The 23,229-nt window shown below is 40.4% G+C and overlaps 1 protein-coding gene across 5 annotated transcripts in view; it reads right to left on the bottom strand.

The window, feature by feature from the left end:
• The window catches only part of DIS3L2 (DIS3 like 3'-5' exoribonuclease 2), a 388,020-nt gene that overhangs the window by 132,612 nt on the left and 232,179 nt on the right, over positions 1 to 23,229 (bottom strand). For all 5 annotated transcript variants that reach the window (XR_012517592.1, XM_003936718.4, XM_074398855.1 and 2 more), the window contains exon 10: positions 1,457 to 1,536. Coding sequence is in view for 4 of the 5 variants with exons in the window: in XM_003936718.4 (XP_003936767.1) it covers positions 1,457 to 1,536 (80 nt within the window). In the remaining variant the exon portion in view is untranslated. The remainder of the gene's footprint in view (positions 1 to 1,456; positions 1,537 to 23,229) is intronic.

Genomic DNA, 23,229 nt, shown 5'->3' on the forward strand with positions numbered 1-23,229 from the left:
ACCCCCTCCTCAGCCTTCAACCGAATTATGATCTACTGGTAGACAGGTGGTCACTGTGATTTGATGAATTGATCATTGGAGTGTCTCATCAGATAGACACTGGTAACAAGTCCTTGGAGTACATCTGAACTCTACCAAAAGGGAGAGTGAGGACTAGATATGTTATATTTGTCCGCTTTTCACAGAATGGTCATTCAAATAATTTTAATGAGACCACAGGAAAGTTAAACTTCACAGTTTCCTTAAAAAAAAAAAAAAAAAGCTACAAATAATATAAATAGGCCCAGAAAACACTATTTGTTTTTTGAAACATTAAACGTTATTCCCCCTAAGTAAGAATTGACATGAACTGGTAACTACCTCAACCTGAACTTAGCCAACCTCACCCCAATCCAAATTGGAATTGCCTTTCCCTTTTCAATTCCTTGGATGAACGGTCCTGGCAGAAACTGTTGTCACAAAGGCCAACTGTAGAAGTGCCACCATAAAACTGCTTGACTGACCAACTCAGGCCTTTTCAGAGTCTTCCCTGACTCCTTTTCCATGTCCTTTTTCTGCTGTTCTGCCAAACTACTTTGGAATGCAGGAAAAACTAAGCAGATGGGAGGTATCTGATCACCTGGTGCAGTAGGCTATTGGGCAGCCTGTGATTTCTGGCACCTCATAATATTTTTTTATTACAAAATTTTTTTCATTATAAAACTATTATTGCCACATTATAAAAATCTGGAAACTAGAGAAAGAAAAAAAATCACTTATGATCCTATCATTCTAATAAAATCATGGAATTTTGGTGCATTGCTTCCTTTCCTCCAGGGTTCTTTGTATATAGTTCCATGGGCTGCATCTATTTAACTTATTTACACATCCCTCAGCTCCTCTACAAAGAATTTGCGGTAACTAACATAAATATCATCGGACAGACAACTCTATGCTGACATACTCTCTCCCAAACCAGCCTGTACTCCTGATTCCCATTTCTTTTTTTTTTTTTTTTGAGACGGAGTTTTGCTCTTGTTACCCAGGCTGCAGTGCAATGGCGTGATCTTGGCTCATCGCAACCTCCGCCTCTTGGGTTCAGGCAATTCTCCTGCCTCAGCCTCCTGAGTAGCTGGGACTACAGGCACGCGCCACCATGCCCAGCTAATGTTTTGTATTTTTAGTAGAGATGGGGTTTCACCATGTTGACCAGGATGGCCTTGATCTCTTGACCTCATGATCCACCTGCCTCGGCCTCCCAAAGTGCTGGGATTACAGGCTTGAGCCACTGCACCCGGCTGGCACACAATCTTAAGGTCACATAGTTGTAAAGGCTCAGAGGCCTATGGCAAGTTCAGGCACAAAGCAAACCTAGCTTTGCACAGGATGCGGCCTAGGGAGCACAGGGCAGCCAGGCAAACCACACAGGCATGCAGACTGCCTGCTACCCAGAATGCTATAGAAATCTCCATCCTACCATCAGCGAGTGGCTTGCAGGAGAGGGCGTCATCAAGGTCTCGGGCAGTTGATGGGTCAATGGTGAAGATACAGTCTTTTCTAGGAAAGATTGAAGAAATAATTAGCAGTGCCACAAATAATAACAACTTCACCCCACATAGTATAGCTTTAAAGAACAGCAAATTTTGCATATGTGCTCTGTTAGTGAAAGTGAAAAGTAACTTCTATAAATCTCTGAAAATTAGATCTTAGTTAAATGTAAGACTGGGAAGACACAAATGGGTGAGTGACTTTCTCTTCCTCTGTGTGAAATGGCACCTACTTCTCCTTCACCCCAAGCCATAAGAGATGTGAGGGGGTGAGAATGAGGCTGCTTCCATGAACGAGGCTTCTCAAGAAGAGTTAGCCAACAAGAAGGGCAAGTTACTTTGGTAAATTAATCTTCAATTCACACTTTAGTAAAATATCCTTCCCCAGTGGCTGACAGGAAGCTATCCTTTAAGGACCTCTATGAAGATAATTTACTGTTCCTTCTCCTATGTTGAAAAAATGGAAATATGCCAAAGCATAAGTCATCTGACTTGTGATACAGGGGGATGAGACCCAACAATGAGCTTCTCAAAAAAACTTTGGGCTGTGGAGTTAACCATAATATAAGTCTACCTGGAAACAGCCCCAATCACACAGTTTGTTTCCACAGAATAATTGTGTATTTCAACCAAGCTCATACCAAGTATACCACGTGCCCATTTCATCTTTGCACAGTATCCTTACAAACGTCACACTCTTAACATGTGAAACTCCCAGACATTTTTATTCTGTTTTATAGTTTCGCATGCCCAACTCAACCCACCCATTCCCACCATGTCAACAACTAAAGATTTTGGCAGCAGCTGTCTTTGGTTCTCCATACCTCCGGCCTTCCCTGCCTGGGTACTGCCTGGAGATTGGGGTACTCAGCAGCAACTGCCCTTCTACCCTCATGTCACACTCTCTAGTCAGTGCTCACTGCCTCCTAAGTTCTTCCTCCACTCCATCCAGTACTAGCGGTGCACTGCCACCATTTCTTTGTCTTTTCCTGATTCATCAACACCAATCATGTTGGCCATGCTGGTGCTAACCATGGTAAGAGAGGTTTGTTCGTAAAGACTTCTTTCCTGGTGTTGCTCCTCTGTTCAAAACTTCCTCGGCAGCAATGAGCTTCAATTGGGCCACTGTACTCCAGCCTGGGCAACAGAGCAAGACCCTGTCTTCAGAGGCTGCCAAGCTGCTTTAGCACTGGCCTGCCACAAGCTCTTGGGCCTTTCTCTATCACTCTTAACTGTCCACTTTCCCTACTCCTAATTACTCGCAAGAGCCCTCTCTAATCCTAACCACAAAACTTTGATCCTAAGACAGTATTAATTATATGATGCATCATCAATTCTCTAATAGCTTTTGGAGAAATAAAAACCCCACCACATTAAATATATACATTAATTTTAAGACACTTCAGAATTTCAGAATGTCAAATGTTGTTCTCAAACTCCTGGCTTCAAGTGATCCTCTCAACTTGGTCTCCCAAAGTGCTGGGATTACAGGCTTGAGCTCCATGCCCAGCCCAAAAAGTAATCTTAAATGGTAAATGGATAACCAAACTGTGGTACACCCCCATAATGGAACAGTACTTAGCAACAAAAAATTAACAAATCATTTATCAATGCAACAGCCTGAATGAATCTCAAAGGTATTAGACTGAGTGAAAAGAGTCACTCTCAAAGAGAAAACAAAGCACTTTGGGAGGCCAAGGTGGGCAAGTAACCTGAGGTCAGGAGTTCAAAACCAGAATGGACAACATGGTGAAACCCCATTTCTACTAAAAATGCAAAAATTAGCTAGGCATGATGGCACCTGCCTGTAGTCCCAGCTACTCAGGAGACTGAGGCAGGAAAACTGTTTGAACCCAGGAGGCAGTGAGCCAAGATTGTGCCATTATATTCCAGCCTGGGCAACAGCGTGAGACTCGGTCTTGGTCTCGGGAAAAAAAAAAAAGAAAACAGAGATAAGACAGAGAGCAGATCAATGGTTGCCAGGGCTAGGAAAGGGATGCTTGTGTGGGACAGCAGGGGGAGTGGAACTAAATCCATACATGTCTTAAAATTCACAGAATTTTACATACAGCAAATAAAGGTCAATTTTATTGTTTAGTTTAAAAAAAATTAATGTGATTTTTCAAATCGAGAAAAGTAAAAAATATATGTTAAATATTCACAGGGTTGATTGATGGGTGCTAGATTTATGGATTAATTTTTTTCCCTTTAATGTGTACTTTTTCATATTTTAAAAACTTTTCACTGCAATTGAATATTACTTTTGCAAATGGAAAAAATAAACACTGTAGAGAATCTTCTTCAATCAAGAAACAATTGATCAGATATATATGATTGCTTGTACATATATTTAGCTATCTGTAACACTTGTTATAAGATGCATTTGGCTTAATAGAGTTAATGGCTTTAAGATTATAAATCTGGTAAAAACTATGTTCCCACTGTACGCTAAGAAAATAGGGTCGAGGAGGGTGGGTACTACTCAAGTGGAGGGAACAAGAACATTTAGAGTACAGACCCCAGAAAGGGTGATTAATCAGAAGACCCACTCTCCCACTAATTACTTTGAGGAGAATCACACACAGTGTGGGAAACGTGAAGGTTGAAGCCTCACGATAAATAGAAATAATTTTGGTTTCACTATATAAAAGAGGTTGTAAGCAAGAGTGCCAGAGGAGAAAAGAAACACTGATCTCCTGGAATGCATGCTCCAAGGGCTGTGTTCCCAGCCTTGAACAGAGGCTGCATCTCCGATATATTTGTTGAATGAACAGATGGATGGTAACAGGAAGCGCCCAGGAGGTGAAATCAGACCTGGCACCACAGCAATGTGCTGTAATTGATGAGGATCTTGAACTTGGCTCACAGGGAAAAGAAGGAAGTATCTACTTCTTTCTCCTTTTGATATCTCCCATAAAACCTACCCAAATGTTTTATATACACTGTGTACTCAATAAAAAATACTTGTATAACTGAAGCTAAAAAGTCAGACACGGTAGTAGGGATGTTTGGTTCTTCTTCTTTCATCATAATGACATCATAAAAAGCCAAAAAAATATTCCCCTAGCCAAAATAAAAAAGAACTCCACTAGCTTGGTTGGGGGTGAGAGCTATAGTTTACTAGGTTACTTGGAGAGTTGACTAGCAAGTTTTATTTTCTTAAAATTGTCTCTGGGTGCTTTGTGACTTTCATTTCTATAGATACAGTGAATAAATGATAATGTTCACTAAGACATTTCCAGCTTGAAGTTGATCCAACCATACATGATCAAGTAAGACTTTGTTAGGTTGTAAATGTTTTCTTCAAGAGGACCCACAATTGCTTTCTAAGGAAAATCCTAGACTAGGCTACATGTAAGGACTCAAACCAACTTTCTGTTACTTTTAACATTTTTTAATCTGCTGGTAAACCAGAAACATGAAAGTCTAAATTAAAATAGAACCTGATGAACAGTACTCAGGAAGGCTTGCTTGCTGGAAAGGTAAGCCACCCAAACATTACTCCTGATCAGGAGTCTGCAAACCATATTACACTGGCCAAATCTGGCCTGCCACCTGCTTGTGAATGATGTGCAAGATGAGAACAGTTTTTGCATTTTTAAATGACTGAAAAACAAAAAGTTGGCCAGACACGGTGGCTCACACCTGTAATCCCTGCACTTTGGGAGACCGAGATGGGGGAATCACGAGGTCAAAAGATCAAGACCATCCTGGCAAACATGGTGAAACTCCATCTCTGCTAAAAATATATAAATTAGCTGGGCATGGTGGCGTGTGCCTGTAGTTCCAGCTACTTGGGAGGCTGAGGCAGGAGAATCACTTGAACCTGGGAAGTGGAGGTTGCAGTGAGCCAAGATCACGCCACTGCACTCCAGCCAGGCAACAGAGAGAGACTCTGTCTCAAAAATAAATAAATAAATAAATAAATAAATAAATAAATAAATAAATAAAAAGTCAAAAGAAGAATACCATTTTGTGACACAAAAAATGACTGTGGAAATTCAAATTGAGCCTAAAATATTTACTATGTGACCCTTCCCAGGAAGTTTGCTGACCCCTGTTTTAGCTCAATATGTCTGAAAGTGCCAATTAAGTGTTTTAACCTTTTTTAAAAAGGTCTTGTGATTGAATCAGTTTGGGAAATACTGGGCTGATTTCTTAATTGTAGGACTTTGAGGAGCCTTTAATAGACCAGTATCAACAGTTCTTGCCTGACTCCCAGCACTTCTTGGTGGGACAGCATCTCCCAGAACCAAGGTTCCTCAAGGGAGCATCTTCGGAGATGTGTAGAACTGCACTGAATGCTCCGCACAGGCCTCCCGTGGTGCCCTTGTCCTACTTAGGGCTTTGCCACCAAGTCTACCCCAAGGCACACTGCAAGAAGTCAAGGAAATGACTGTGTTATAACTGTAGGAAATCAGGGAGAACAAGAGCCCATTTGACCGTGTAGTGTCCTTTTATAGAGTGCACCTATGGGGGAAGGTAATGCAGTATAAGGAAACACTCTTCTCGTGACCATCTACATCTTACAGACACACATAGTTTATCCTTGGTGGTTTCCCCTTTAGCTATATGAACTGTCTGCTGTACAAAATAAAATAAATAAACTTTAAAATGTTTTCCTTTTTGCTCTGGCTGCTGGGAAACTCAGAAAACCTTCCCAACTTGCCTCTAGAAGATTTTATTTATAGTTTGCATTTTGTGAACTAACCCTTATCCTGGCTGCGCCTAATTTTCCTACTCATGTGTTCCTTTTGCCCCATTTCCTAATTTTTAAAAAACGTGCTGGCACAGTGGCTCATGGCTATGATTCCAGCACTTCCCACGGCGGGCAGATTGCTTGAGTCCAGGAGTTCAAGACCAGCCTGGGCAATATGGTGAAACCCTGTTTCTACAACAAATACAAAAACTAGTTGGTGTGGTGGCATGAACATGTAGTCCCAGCTACTTCGGAGACTACTCCTGAGAAGTAGGAATAGTCTACTTTTACTTCCAGTTAGTAGTAGAAGGAGAATCGCTTGAGTCTGGGAAGCAGAAGTTGCAATAAGCTGAGATCACACTACTGCATTCTAGCCTCGGTAACAGAGCAAGACCCTGCCTCAAAAAACAAACAAAAACAACAACAAAATTTACTGTATTATATATATCTGTAAATTGCCTTCAAATGTTTTCCGATAAAAGCAGGGTATTACTAAATACATATGTATATTGAGGGATTACAACATTAGAGAACCATGTGTTGAGGGGATGCTGGAAGAAAGAAAGCAGCAGCCTAGACTACCAAGGGAATGAACCTCTAGGCAGTAACACTCAGAGGGCTTTCAGAAAGTGTTTGTACTGTAGCAGCAGACTCCAAGCTTGCTCTCTCATTGTGGAAAATTGGGAGAAGCAAAGGAACGATGAGTGACCCTGACAAACCCCAGTCCTCAGTGCTGAGAGCCAGTGATTTAATCTGTTGTCATCACCGCAATTAGGAGTCTGCCACGATGTGCTGCATGAGGGCTCCTGCTTGAAGCCGCAGCGGCTAGGAGCTGCTGGCCTCAGCACTTGGGAGCCCAGCCCTGTAGGGCGGGGTTGAGGGTGAGGGGGGCGGTGCACCATGCAGCTGTTACACTCTGTTAACATGCTTGGGATTTTACTGGCTCCTTTTCTGGAAGGCTGTGGTCTCACAACCTGCAGGGAGCAGCCTGGCCTGCCAGCTTTTAGAACCTGTGAGACCAAATATTTAAAGAGTTCCGCAACAATGGTTAGAAAGAAGCTAACCCTGACCCGCAGAAAATAAAGTACCAGGTAGGGGAGGGAAAGAATGAGACTCCAGTTCATGAGGCTGCAGAATTCCAACTCAGAGCAACGTTATGTAACCAAAATTTCTGAAGGCACGTGACTGAGGGGCTTAGGAGAACTTTTTAAAGAAAAAGAAAACTTCTAAGACTATGTTTTACCCAAAGCCATTGGTCTGGGAATGAACACATGAAGAGTAAGCAAAAGCCTTCTATAATCCCTTAAGACCTCACCAAGAACCCTAGGAAATAACAAAAGCATAGAAATAATTTCTGTTCCTTTGTCACTCACACTCTTCCTCGGAGCCTGCACCCTCAGCTTCCTCAAGGTGTTAATATCTCTACCTCCTTTAAGCTGGAAGAAGCTGTCTAGTCACCACAGCAACATTTACTCACCACTTTGTCATTATTCACCTCACTGGATTTTGGCCATGGCCCCTACCACATCACAGAAACTGCTCTCCCCAAGGTTGCAGATGCTGCCAGATTAAGCATCCTAAAGCATGCATTGGTCAAAAACCTTCATCAACTCCTTACTGAGAAAAATAGAAAGTCAGCTTAAGATTTAAAGCCCTTCATGACCCAGACCCAACCTGTACTTTTCCAGTTAGATTGCATGCTCCCCATCTGTCCCTCATGTACTAAACTCTCCTCTACACCCTCTGCACTTTGAAACGTTGTTTGTGCTGTTCCTATATTGGGTTACTTACTCTACCAATCTCCAATGTCTAAGACCTACCCTGCAGTTAAAGGCCTGGCTGCAATGCCATCTTTTTTCCAGTAAACCCTCATGGCCCCACAGAATGGAAGCCACCTCTCCCCATCCACCCTACCCATGCCTGCAACCTGCTCCTCTCTGATGGCAACAGCCACTGTCTCTGACATATTGGTGGCCACTTACGGACATGTCTTATCTCTGTGACAGGCTGGAAGCCAGTATCGTGTCTGGTAATGATACTGGTCTGTCTTTACATCCCTTCCAGCACACTGAAGGCACATATATAATGAATAGCTGATGGACAGATGAATGAAAAAATGACCAAAGGGCTCCTGTGGAGCACTTTTCCATTCAATTTTGCCACAGTGTCTTGGGAAATACATTTAAGATTAGAACTCATGACTTCTTGGCATTCAATCCTGTGGTCACACCACAGTGTTATTGTTTCCAAGAGTGTCCTTTTCTGTCTTCATCCCATCTTCTTTTCTCATAAAATAGTGTTTTACAAACTGCGGTTCAGGGACCATTTCCAGATTAACAAAATTTATAGAGGCCCTCCGCTGTCCGTGCCTCTGGGTCTATCTCCTTGCTAGCAAGCAATTCTGGGGAGGAGGATCTGGGCCAATGAGGAAGAATGGGTGAAACGAAATGGAAAAAAATTAAGAAATAACCTTAAGTGGATAAAGAATAAAATTTTTAGTCCAACACTTTCTTAGATCAGATGGCATCACAGTTTATATAGAAATCAGCAAATTTTATGTAAACTGTAGAAGGAAAAACAACTGAAGAGCTGGATCCTTCACCCACCACCCACCAGGATGTGTTCCCAAGTGTACCATTGCAGAGAGCCCAACCAGAAGGGTGCTGGACATTCCAGAAGAATCAGATGCTGAATCCATCTTAGCCTCTATTTCATGAAGCTGGAATAATCATTCAAACCTAGATTGTCCCCTTGGTTCAGTGGGGCTGTGCCTTTTCTTTTTTTCGATGGTAGTTGCCGGTATCATAATACTCTTTCACTCACTTCTACTCACACAAAGTAAGCGAACACAAATCACAAATTTTTCAGAACAGGAAAAGTCTATCATCCATTTAGAGCAGAAAGTGACCTTAGTCCAATTGTCACTACTTCCCCAGCCTCACTGTACTCAGTGGTGAAGTGACACTTAATGAGTCCACATGGCCAGCAGAAAGAAATGGGCAGCACTGTGGACAGATCCTTTTCACCAGGGGTTTCTAACCTCAGGTCCTCAGAAAGCTCAGCTCAAGCTTTAGTAAAATTCTACACCAAGTGAATGTGGTTATTAAGTTCTTTTGTTTTTTAAAGGATAGTGATAAAACTTAATCCAAACAGACTGAAATGGTCCCCCCGATACAACCCTTTACTCACTGGTCCAATGAACCTCTCATAGTTCTATGCCTCTTTTTTTTTTTTTTTTTTTTTTTTTTTCATTTTTTGTTTTTTAGATGGAGTCTCGCTCTATCACCACGCTGGAGTGCAGTGGTGCGATCTCGGTTCACTGCAACCTCTGCCTCCCAGGTTTCAAGCAATCCTCCAGCCTCAGCCTCTGAGTAGCTGGGACTACAGGTGCACGCCACCATGCCCAGCTAATTTTTGTATTTTGGGGAGCGACAGTTTCACCAGGTTGGCCAGGATAGTCTCGATCTCTTGACCTCATGATCCTCCCGCCTCAACCTCCCAAAGTGCTAGGATTACAGGCATGAGCCACCATGCCCAGCCCATATGCCTCTTTTTATACTTTAAAAAAAGGCATCCTGAAGCAGAGGACAAAGGACAGCACAGGTCTGGGACTGTGGGAGCCAGAAATCAAGTGATGGGTCAAGATAGCCATGGTTTAAACCCAGAAAATATGTTCAAATTAATTTTCTTCCCCTCAATTTTCATTTGAAGAATGTCCAACTTTCAGGAAAGTTCAAAGAATAATAAAATGAACATCTATATACCCTTCATCAAGATTCATCAAATTCAATATTTTGCTACACTGGCTTTAACCTTTTTCCTCCTTCCATCCCTCCCTTCCGATGTCTAGCTGGTTGTTCTATGTGTTTATTTTTGACATCTGAACTACTGAGAAGTATGGCACAGAGATGGCGATATTTTCCCTCTCCACACTTTAATACTGTCCAAGACTAAAGGCATTCTTCCATAGAACCACAACACTAACAACATCGCCAAGAAGATTAATACTTTTATATCACCCAATTCATAGACCATATTTAAATGTCTTTGATTGTTCCCAAAAGTCTCTTTTACTTTTGGTTTTCCTCTTGATCCAGGATCTAATCAAAGTTTCCACACTGTATTTGGTAGTTATGTCTCTTTAGCCTATTTCTTGTCCAACTATCTTTTGTTTTTCAAATATGACACTGCTTTTTTATTTTGAAGGGTCCAGGTCAGTTATCTTGTAAAGCATCTCATGTTCTGGATTTATTAGATTGTTTCCTCACAAAAGGAGGAAAAAAAGGGATACACAGAAATAAACTAAATGTGACAAAATTAATCCCCTCTGTATTTCCTATAAGTGAAAAGTTGGGTTAAAAGGCTTGACTAGATTCATGGTGAACACTTTGGCCTCAAATTTTCACAGGTGATGGTGTGCATACCTTCAGAAAGTACAAACTGTTAGGTTGCCAGATTAGACTAACTTTGTATGTTAAGGCTACCTTTTACCCTTTGTAAATAGTAAGTAACTTATGGAATGAGACTGAGAGATCACGTGAATATCTTGTTCTCAAAAACCCTTTTGGGGCTGGATGCGGTGTGGCTCATGCCTGTAATCCCAGCACTTTGGGAGGTCGAGCTGGGCGGATCACCTGAGGTCAAAAGTTTGAGGCCAGTCTGGCCAACAGGGTGAAAACCCATCTCTACTAAAAATACAAAAAACTAGCCAGGTGTGGTGGTGGGCACCTGTAATACCAGCTACTCAGGAGGCTGAGGCAGGAGAACCGCTTGAAACTGGGAGGTGGAGGTTGCAGTGAGTCAAGAGCGTACCACTGCACTCCAGGCTGGGCAGCAGAGCAAGATTCCATCTCAAAAAAAAAAACCTTTTGGTCAATGATCGCATCCAGATGCCTTGACTTTTGCCTGAATGAATCACAGCCTTGTAAATTGTAAAATGTTTGCTAACCCTATAATATCTCCTACTTTTGCTGACTGTCTTCTAGTAAAAGAAGTTTTTCCTGCCCCCAATGTTTTGCTTTGTTTTTTAAGTATCATTACAAATTCATTGATTTGAAAAATAAATTCACTGTACTATAATCCATTACCACTACTATTCTTTTCGATACATAAATTGTCCCAAATTAGGCTGGTGGCAGCCCTTTCAAGTGAGCCCCTGAAACCCTGCGGCAAGTCCTTGTAAACCATATAATCCCTGCCCCAAGCTTATAATCACCTACTTCCCTAAGGTTCCCAAATTCCTTCTGGTGGGAATGGCATTTAGAAACCAGGATGGGGCACAAGATATGCTCATTACCACTGAGCCACCACCGCCTCTAGTCCCTTTATGCAAGCAGAGTTAGAAAATATTGGGTTGAGTCACAGTAAATTGCTAATATTTGACTATTTGTGGCCTAAAAACTGGCAATTTCATGTGGTTCAACCTAACTACTGTTTTAAGATTTTGAGTTCATATGGATATCACCAACTGAAATCTAATACCACAAAGTTCTTAACTCCTCCATTCCATATTTATATCTTTCTTTTCCCAGGTCCCAATGGCCTTGATATTCAACACTGTTTCAGAATTACAATGCCAAAACCATTCACAACAACCAATCTATTAAGTTTGACTTCTTTGGTGTTTTATCCTTAGAATATACTCACTATGGGCTTAAAAGTTACTTGAACTCTTTTTTTCTGTAGGTGCTGATGCTATACATTTGACAAACATTAGACCCATTTGTTTTTGTTTGATTTCAATTTTAGAAATTTTGCTTTTACTACCTTTTAGATTATATTACTGAAAATTTAAAACTTTAAATGGTTCAAAAGTTAGTATACCCAGAGAAGTCTCATTTCCATCTCTATCCTTCCCCCACTCTTACTTCTCCTCTCTAAATAACTATTTTTATCATTTTCTGGTTTACCCTTATTGTGTTTGTTTTCCTTTTTGATTGATTGATAGATAAAAAGATAGATATATAGATGCTTTTTTCTCATTTTCTCTTCTTTCTTACACAAATAGTCAAATACTATTATTTCTCTTTCCATTTTGCTTTTTGCACCTAACAGTAAATCCAAGAAATCACTCTGTATCGCTTCAGGGACCGGAATCATAGAATCATCAAATTGGAAGGTGTCCTAGTCCAAATCTCTTCCTCTGAATACCTCCAAACAAAAACCAATCACACAGATAAACCCACATCTTGAAAGCTGAGATGGGGAGGCAAGAGAAAGAGTTCACTGCGTCATTAGGCAATAATTAGATAGCTCTACCTTTTAGGAAGCACCTTATGCACTCAATTGAAATCTGACTCTGGGAAACTTCAAAATTCAGGCCCTTTGTGGCCACAAAGAATTAGCTGGCTCCCTCTGATACCATACAGCTCTTTAAACATGACTTTTTCAAAGAAATATGCCCATTTCTTTCTTTTCTAAACTGTTTATAACTGTGAATAATTACAGCTTTTTTCATAAATTTTCACTCATGTAGTGTTAAGAACAAGCCCAAGTTGTAGGAACCAGTGGAACGTCAATTGAAGAAGGTATCAGCGGTCAAGAGAAAGACAAGAAATGCTTCACCTGACAAATATTTAGTGGCGATCTACTGCCTTAGGGGTTTGGGACACATTTGAGAACAGACAAAGATTTCTACTGGGGGAAGAGACAGAAAATAGACAGTACTGAAATTAATTGCTATGGAGAAAGAAAAGAAACATTAGAGTACAGTAAGGGGTGTTGAAAGCATTGATTACAGTTATGAATAGGATACACAGGGTAGGCTTCACCGAGATGACGGCAAGTGAAAATGACTCAAAGGAGGTGCAGAAGTAAGGCCTGGGCTATCTGGGGAAGAAGAACTTGGGCAAAGGCCTGGAATCCACCAAGTCAGTTTACCTGAAGGCACTGAACTACTGGGCACAACTCAACCAAGAGATTTTGTACGCAGGGCAGAGATGGCTTGGTCTCTGACTCTTTTATTTCCTGTCCAAGAAGATTTAAATCTAGGCTTGCTGGTGTTCAGAATGCAGCTTTCCATGCCTAAGGGTGCAATGAGGGCAGCCGAGTCCCACCGGGCCAGAAAGTCTCTCTATCCGAAGCTCTCTCTGAACATCTCTTTCTTCTTTTATCTCTGGTAGTAGTTTACCTATAATCCAGATTTAAAATATCAGATTGCAGTTACTTTAAAATAGCCTATGAGAACACCAATTAATACAAATTAAGTTTTAAAATCAGACAAAACAAAGGGTCTGTAAGCTTCCAGGAAATAATACCACAGAAGGACCAAATACTTAAGACCATAAATATAAAGTATTAAGAGTTAAAGCATAAAAAGTTCCATACAATTTATAAAATCTTCAGAGATTTTATAAACATACTAGGGGTCTTCAATATATAAGAAATCTTATTCTCATTAAAAATACTTTTTTTCTCTATTTCCTAGAGATGGCCCTTAAAGGGACAGAATTATATTAATGGTGGATATTATTTTTACTCTCATTTCGTGGACGGGGAAACTGAGGCCCAGAAGGATTAAGTGACTTGCCCAAGGTCAAAGAAGCCAAAGGTCACAGAATTGCAGAGCTACGACTCAAAGGGACAGTAATTCACCAAAAGGGAAGCTGTTAGAATAAGTCAATTAGACCAAGTTCTACTTCAATGAGAGTTGAAATCTCCCCTACTTCTACCCTTAATTCCAGACTTTAAGATTTAAACACTCGATGCATTTCAGCAAAAGTAATAATTTATCCCAAATCCCTAGAAGAAGGAGTTCCTCTGTGGTTGACTAAGTTGACAATGACTCCATTTTAGGTACCACATCTAAATCTGAAAACTTCCCACCTTTCAACCTGAAAACACCCATTCAGAGTTCTGATATAAAGTTTCTTCACAATGGACACTCCTTAATATGACCAGGAAAGTCAATTCCCAAGTACTTTCTTTTGGAAAGGACATATAAAAATAGAAAAAAGGTAGCAAAAGAAAGAATATGTGTGAATACATTTTCACTTAAATATACGACACTTTAAAATTTGCGTCTCAATTTCCAGAAGTGACATAGTTAATACATAAAAATAAAACAGAAATGGTAACCACATTTTAATATGACTTTGTCTGAGACTAAGCACAGTGAAGAACAGCATTTAATGGATTTAAATTCTAGTGGACAGAATTAAGAATAGTCACAAAGTCAAGGAATTTATTATGTCTAGACATCTCTCCTAGATTTCTATTTGAGGAACAATATATTTCTTTTCTCATCCTTTGAATTCCCAAGTTAGGAATTCAGAACTTGCTGTTGAAAGGATCATCATCCTTAATTCTCAATCCATTTATCAGGCTAAAATGCAAATGCAAGTGGTGAATGCATTTCAACAGCCCTGGAGCTCCAAAGAGCCTTCTCAGGGAACATGCTGAGCTAACTGGGGAAGGGTTAAGCCACCCCTATTTTTCAGATCTGAAAACAGTTGTTCTGATATGAGAAGAAGCATTACAATGGTGCCAGCTCCCTTCTATAAAAGCTATACACATTTTTTGCACAACTGTATGATTGTTATGGCAACCATAAAAATGGAACTATCATTCTTCACATTACACACTACCCATACTAGATTACCTACCTACATTTGTTCTTCTACGTCACCCAGAATTTCTTTTCAGAAAATGCTATGTCTGTCCTATAGATGTTTAGGAGCAAGATAAAGTGGTCTTTTTCAAAGGGAGATTCCACAACAATGAATCTTTCAAAAGCCTTGCTTGTCAAGAATTCCAGGGCTTTCTTGTCGTCTTTTAATCCTGTGGTCACTGGGAGGCCTCAAAGTATTCCCCTGGGAGGCAAAGGAACTACCTGGAAAATGTATTTTCAAACTGAGTATTTTTTATTAAGATGATAATGTGGAAAGATACAACTGCTGAAGCATCATAAATGATGTGTAATAGACCTTAACAGGCCTGGCACAGTTTTATAAAATATTCAGAGTATTTACTAGAGTCTCCATTTAGTGAGGTAAGAGACTTATGTAAGAGATCCATACAACCATTTTAACTAAATAAATTTTCTGCTGAAAATAAAAAAAACAACAATATGAATATATTTTTAAAATACCAGGCCAGGCACAGCAGCTCATGCCTGTAATCCCGGTGCTTTGGGAGGCCTAGGTAGGAGGGTCATTTGAACCCAGGAGTTCAAGGTAGCTATGATTGTACCACTGCATTACAACCTACGTGACAGAGCCAGACTCTGTTAAAACCGCCTTTTATCTGAGTGTATGATTTATAATTATAAAAATTCTAACAGTGAGAAAATTTTGACAACGAAAAAAATCTGACCTAACCGATTCCATCTTGCCTTTAACCTCCAAGCTGCCTTTGTTCATTCCTGGGAATAGGCCAAACCAACTTTGGGAGGTATTTAGTTCATGCTTTAACTTTAAAACAAAGATGATAAAAGCCTCTACCCAAAACAAACTCCTTCTTTGCCTGGGGACTAGACTGCCTTCATAAAACTAACAAGTTAGCAAGATTTAAAATTATGGTTTAGGAGACATACAGCCAGGAGCCACAAGATTCCTGGCCCCCCAACTGCTCCTATGGGTTACATTATTATTATAAAACCTAAGGCTGTTGTTCAAGGTAGGGTGCAGGGGTTCACATCTGTAATAACAGCACTTTGGGAGGTTGATGCAGGAGAATAGCTTGAGCCCAGGAGTTCAACACCAGCCTGGGCAACACAGCAAGACACCATCTCTATTTAAAAAAAAAAAAGAACTGTAGGGCCGGGCGTGGTGGCTCACGCCTGTAATCCCAGCACTTTGGGAGGCCGAGGTGGGTGGATCACGAGGTCAAGAGATCGAGACCATCCTGGTCAACATGGTGAAACCCCGTCTCTACTAAAAATACAAAAAATTAGCTGGGCATGGTGGCGCGTGCCTGTAATCCCAGCTACTCAGGAGGCTGAGGCAGGAGAATTGCCCGAACCCAGGAGGCGGAGGTTGCGGTGAGCCGAGATTGTGCCATTGCACTCCAGCCTGGGTAATAAGAGCGAAACTCCATCTCAAAAAAAAAAAAGAACTGTAAACTGGCTCATCTGGTCTTGCGGCACCCCTGCCCCATCACCCCCACCTCACCCTACCTCCAGGAACTGACTCAGGACAAGAGGACAGCTTCAACTCCCTATGATTTATCCCCAACCCAACCAATCAGCATTCCCCATTCCCTAGCCCCTGCCCGCCAAACACTCTTTTAAAAACCCTAGCCTCTGAATTTTTGGGGAGGCTGATTTGAGAAATAATAAAACTCTACATGTTTTAGCCAGCTCCACATGTATCAAACTCTTTCTCTATTGTAATTCCCCTGTCTTGATTAATTGGTCTATCTGGGCAGTGTGTGAGAAGAACCCATTGGGTAGTTAGAGTGTCAAAAAAAGGAAAAAAAAAAACTTCAGCTGTATTTCAGGATAATCAGGAATTCTATTATTAAATCGAGTAGGACTTTGTAATTTTTAACATGAGAAAGTATGAATTTTCTTTTTTTCAAAAATGGAGAAAGCCAAGCTTAGAACTGTATGTCTTTTAAGTGTTCATTTTGGGCCAAAACTCTGTTGTATTAATTCAGAGCTGGTTCTATAGTTTTTTGTTTTGTTTTTTAAAAGCAGGCTGAAAATAACTTTCTGGCTGATTTTAATATTAAAAACTTAGATTCTAGGACAAAAATATGCTCCTAATAACTGTTTGTTTCAGAGAGTTTCCAAATCAGGAACCGGAACACAGTGAAGCATGGAGTGCTACTTCTCCACTCCCACCACCTTCGGGAGAGGAGGAGTCCCAACTGACCCCTCCTGCAACCCTACACCTCCTTCTGTGCTTCCAGGTTGCAGGTCACCCAGCACATACTCTCTGCCTCAGCCCAACTCCCAAAGCCCAGTCCTTACCAAGCTCTGGACAGGCCCTGAATTCACAACACCGCTTTTCCATTCCTACTATAGCAGCTCTCTTCAAATGGACTCTAGTCTCCTCTCTGCCTTTCCCACCTTTCAAGACCTTTACCACTTGGCTACTAGGATAAAGTCAATTCTTAGAACATACCATTAAATTATACTCTCCTTCTAAAAAACCTTCGCTGGCTTCTAGCTATCTTTAAACTATAATCCTCAGCTTGGCATCTAATATCCTTCATGATCTGGCTTCAAACTACTTCTCCATTCTCACTTAATGTGACTTAGCTTCATTAACATGAGAGCTTGGTAAAACACCCTGAATTCATGATTTTAGATTCATAGCCTTTTCTACCAAATCTTTTTCTTTTGAGACAGAGTCTTACTCTGTTACTCAGCCTGCAGTTCAGTGGTACGATCTTGGCTCATTGCAACCTCCACCTCCCAGGTTCAAGCGATTTTCATGCCTCAGCCTCCCACGTGGCTGGGACTACAGGCAAACACCACCACACCCAGCTAATTTTTGTATTTTCAATAGAGACGGGATTTTGACATGTTGGCCAGCCTGGTCTCGAACTCCTGGTCTCAAGTGATTCACCTGCCTTGGCCTCCCAAAATGCTGGGCCTAGCCCTAAATTGAATCTTTAATTGAGGTCTTCCAACTCCAATCACTGGAAAAAAATGCCAGTAGAGCCATGAATGTTTTTTGCCTAATAGTCTATGTACCAACAAATCTGTGAGAGCAGAAACTACTTTGGGTGATACCTTGGGACCTCCAACTATTTCCTAGAGAATTTGGGGGGTTTCTTAGAACCAAAGCCCTTTGGATTATGAATATATGAATACCCGATGATAGACAAAATGGGGACACAAAAGAGGCAAGAGAAAGTAGAACCCTGAAGGCGGAAGGTAGTTTAAAATTTTTACTCCTCATATGACTTAAACATCTTTTTGTTAAGGCAATGTGCCTTAACAATCATGAGAAATAAAGGGGCAGTATTTTATCAAGCATAATGTGTGCTAGACCCTGTGCTAAGCACTATACCTGTTATTACATTAAACTCTGCCACAACCTCATGAGAAAGACATTATCTGTATATCCCTTTTAACTTTAAAGAAAGCAGGGCTCACAGGAGCTAAAACTTGCCCAAGATTATAGACCTAGTAAAGTGGCAGAGTACGTCTCTAAAACCTATGTTCTTGTATTTCGCCCCCTGATAGCAGTCATTTTCAATTCCCAAAGGTAGGAGTGAACACAGCTGTACTAGTCACATTGTGCTAGCCTGTCCTTACACTCACTCACCCAAACTAGCACGTAAAGTCAAAATGGGATAATCTGATCCTTGCCTAGAACCTGGAATTGGGACAGAGGATGGGAAACAAGGAAGAAGGAGTGTGCAGGGAGGAAAGAGAGAGAAATCCGTCTCCTTTCCATTGGATGGGCCCAGGGAACACCTTTGTAGCTGCAGAAAGCAGCCATCCCACTAAGGAGGAGGAAGCAAAGGAGCTAGTCTGAGTGAGGGGGAGGAAGGAAGCCAATGTGTGGAGTAGGAGAGGCAGAGAGGAAGAAAGAAGTCTTTCTGGGTTTCTTGACTCACTACAGTCCCTGGTTCCCTGCCCTTGGATTCTGGGAGATACCACAGGATCCTTAAAACAAATTCCCCTTTCTGCTTAAGTGAGTTCCAGTGGTTTCTGTTATTTGGGACCCAAAAATTCTTAATTAATGCAACAGCTGTGGAAAGTTTCCTAGAATGGCTAACTTGTCCTGGCTTTCTCTAACGCTTTATCATTGACGAAAGCTATGACAGGACATTACAGTCACCACTTCCACACTGCCCCCTGGGGGAGCACAGAGAGCTCCAGGTGTGAGGAGGCAAAGGGAGGGCACTGCAACTTTCTAGGAGTTTAAAAACTGTTACTTTTGTAATTCAGATGACATAAAGTGCAAGGCTATCAAGTCTTTTAGGCAGTAGGAGCTTAAGGAAGACAGGTTCTAACTTCTGTTTTCTCAGTATGAGAAAGGAGGAAGTGTGAAGTGTTTCTGATTTATTTTTTTAATTAAGGGTATAGGTTTAAGAAAGTGGAGACATATGAGGACAGTGAGTTAGAAATTCCAAAACTGCAGACCTGAAATCAAGTCCCAGCTCTTCCCCCTCAGTCATGTGACCTTGGGCAAGAGATTACTACTCAGAGCCACAGTTTCTTTATCTGTAAAACAAGGACAAGTTTCACATGGTTATTGCAATGATTAAAGGAGATGATACATATGTACATAAGGTATAACATAAGCCTTAAAAAACATCTTTTGGTATATAAATATGTACCCCATTAACAAGGTAAGCAAAACTTCAAACTTCTGTACACATTTGTTTTCTTTATCCTGGATATTTTTGGCCAAACACCACGGGAGATGATCTACTAGCTAAGAACTGATTTTTCTCTTAGTGTGTCCCCTGGTGTATAACAAACACCAGGGTAGAGAAGACAGGAGAGGGATGTGCGGTGGGTGCCTACTATGTGCCCAGCACTGTCTTAGGTTTGACAGATATTTGAGATTAGGGCAGCAATTTAATATTTTCAAAATAATTCCATTTCAAAAAGAAACAATTAAATATGACTATAGAAAAGGATAACTGAACACAAATTTCAAGTATTGTTATGCTTGTGGGAACACTCCTATTCTAGGAATTCTAATTACATCTGTTAGACCACAGGAGAACTGTTTAAACAATCACAATTTGAAACTCTTGATTCTCTCGTATATAAACATAACTCCACTAAGTCACCTCTCAGGCAAAAAGATTACATGGCAACTTTACATTTAAGCCCTAGGAGTAAATGCAATGTAACTAAGCCAATTTCTTCACATATATAATAGAATTTCTACACAAATAAGTGTCCTCTTCTCAAAGTTACAAATTCATACACCTATTCAGAGAATGCTACGACTGCTCAAATGGTCCTTGGAAGCCAATTCATGAGCTTCACAAGAAAATCAATTTTACTACTTTATAATTATACTTTTTTTTTTTGAAGTTGTATTATCCAACTTGATCACCCACCTGATTTACCACCCTTGGCTCTGAATTAACTTGGCTGTTTCCAAAAATTAAATCCACCCTCAAAAGATGAAGATTTGCCATTGTTGAAAATGTGCCTCAGGCTCTGAAGGCAATTTCCAAAAAGGAGTCCACAAATATGTATGTCGCCCACTGGCTCCTTACCCACTGCTTGCCAGCAAGCTCAAATCTCCCCAATTCACGAAAATATCTTCAGGACCCTGATTCTTTCAAGCTCCCTCTCACCTCCTCTGCAAAGCAAAGCTCCTTAAAAGAGATGTTTACATTTAGGATCTCTACTTTTTCACCTCCTCAACAGACTAAAATCTAGCTTTAGCTCCAATCACTGCACTGCTGAGATACCCAAAGGACAGAGATAACTCTTGAGATATCCAAAGGACAGAGAAAAGGGCTTCATGGCTAACCACAGTGACCTCTGTTCTAGCTTTGTCACAGCTGACCTCATTGCAGCAGAGTATAGGGTAGCTCATCCTTGTTTGGAACCTGTCACCAACTCTGCCATTGCCTTTTCTTTAGCTCTTCTAATATCTGCCTTTCTGTGCTCCAACACCATCTTTTCCTAAGAAACTTCCTTCCACCCTTTATATTTTGGAGATCTTCACAGTCTATTGTTGGTCCTCTTCCCTCATCAGATTACATGCTCACCCTATGTATACTTATTCACTTTGGTGCCCATAACTACTACCTTCATGCACCTAAACAGATATTTGTAGTCTAGACTTCTTCCCTAAGTGCCATGCCTCATTTCTTTCTCAATCTCTCTTTCCCTCCTTACCTCCCCCCCACCCTTTCTCTCTCCATCTCCTTTTGAGAACCTAGGCATAAAATATCCAAATTTTACTAATCTGTTCCAATCCAAAAATTGTGTTGTTCATGCTCTTCAAAGCAAAATCTCAGAGTCGTCTGAATTTCACCTTGGCCAATGGTTACTGATGCAATTCAAGGACCATTCAGGCATATCCCCCCACTGAGAGGTTTTCTCAGAGCATGAGGTAACCATGTTAACTGCTTTTTGTTTTCCTAATTGTTTAGAAACAGGGTGGGTCTCTGTTGCCCAGGCTGGAATGCATTGGCATGGTCAAAGCTCACTGCAGACTCGACCTTCTGGACTCAAGCGATCCTCCCATTTCAGCCTCCTGAGTAGCTGGAACCACAGACATGTGCCACCATATCCGGCTAATTTTTTTTTTTTTTTTTTTAATTTTTGGTAAAGATGAGGGTCTCACCATCTTGCCCAGGCTGGTCTCGAACTCCTGCGTTCAAGCAATCCTCTTGTCTCAGCCTCTCAAAGTTTTGAGATTACAGGCGTGAGCCACCATGCCCAGCCCTTTTTTAAAAAATAAGACAGATGTATACTGAAATCCTATTCCTCCTTCAAAGCCAAGTTCAAACATCACCTGCTCTAAAGTTTCCAAGTGCCTCACACTACATTACTTTCCCATCTTTGTTAATCTGGTTACTTTAAAAGGTTTTAGAACCTTTTATGTTGTGATAATTATAGATTAAAATGCAATTATAAGAAATAATAAAGATGTTGTATGTTCTTTACCCAGTTACTAATCGTAAAACCTCACAAAACTATAGTACGGTATCAAAACCAGGATACTGACATTGATACAATGCACTCATCTTATTTAGATTTCTCACTCTTACTATTACTAATGTGAGTGAGTAAATTCTATACAATTTTATTACATAAGTAGGTTCATGCAAACACCACTCAATCAAGATGATGAACACTACTATCATCTCAAGGATCCCTCACTTGCACCCAGCTTCCTTCTGTCCTACCTCCCTCAATCTTGGCAACTACAAATCTAGTCTACAGTTCGAAATTTTGCCTTTTCTGAATCTTAAACTCAGCTGATTTTAAAAAACTGTACTTTCAAAAAGATTGTATAAATAGAATCATACAGTATGTAACCTTTGAGACTCATGTTTTTCACCCAGCATAATTTCCTGAAGATCCATCCAAGCTGTTGCATGTATCAACAGCTCACTCTTTTTTGTTGCTGAGTACCATTCTGTAATTATGGATGTTTGCTTAACCACTCATCCACTGAAGAACATCTGGACTGTTTCTACTATTTGGGCTATTCTATATAAAACTGCTACAGAAATTCATGTACAGGTTTTGGTGGGGTTTTTTTTGTTTGGTTTTTTTTTTTTTTTTAGAATGTAGGTTTTCATTTTTCTGGGATAAATGCCCAGGAGTACAATTACCAGGTTGTGTTTAGTTTTTTAAGAAACTGCCAAAGTGTTTCCAGAGTGGTTGTGCCATTTTACATTTCCATTGGCAACATTTGAGTGATCCACTTTCTCTGCATCCTCGCCAGCACTTGGTATTGCTTAGAACTTCTTGCCAATTTGGCCTTTTCGCTATTTTACTTTAGACATTCTGATTGATGTGTACTGATATTGTGAATTTAATTTGCATTCTCGAATGGGTCATGATGTAAAACATTTTTTAATTTCCTTGTTTGCCATTTGTATATCCTCTTCAGTGTCTGTCTTCTGTCCATTTTCTAATTAAATTGCTTTTATACTGTTAAGTTTTAAAGGTTCTTTACATACTCTAGATACTAGTCTCTTGTTGGATATGTGGTTTGCAAATATTTTCTCTGCATCTCATCTTTCCTTCTCTTAATAGCATCTTTCATAGACAGAAAGTTTTCAATTCTAATGAGATGCAATTTACCAACCTATTCTTTTGTGGATAGTACTAGGTCAAAGTCTAAGAACTCTTCACCTAGTCCTACATCCTTTAAGTTTTCTTCTATATACATTTCTATAAGTTTTATATGTTTACATTTTATACTTAAGCCCACGACCCATTTTGAGTTAATTTTTGCATAAGGCATGAGGTTTAGATCAAAGTTCATTGATTTGCCTGTGTATGGTAAATTTCTCTAATATCATTTGCTGAAAAGGCTATCCTTCCTACATTGAATTGCTTTTGCCCCTTTGTTAAAAATCAGTCCAGCATCAGTATGTCAATCCAATTCTGGG

Source organism: Saimiri boliviensis, chromosome 5 (assembly GCF_048565385.1).
Source record: "Saimiri boliviensis isolate mSaiBol1 chromosome 5, mSaiBol1.pri, whole genome shotgun sequence".
In the NCBI taxonomy this organism is placed as follows: Eukaryota; Metazoa; Chordata; class Mammalia; order Primates; family Cebidae; genus Saimiri; species Saimiri boliviensis.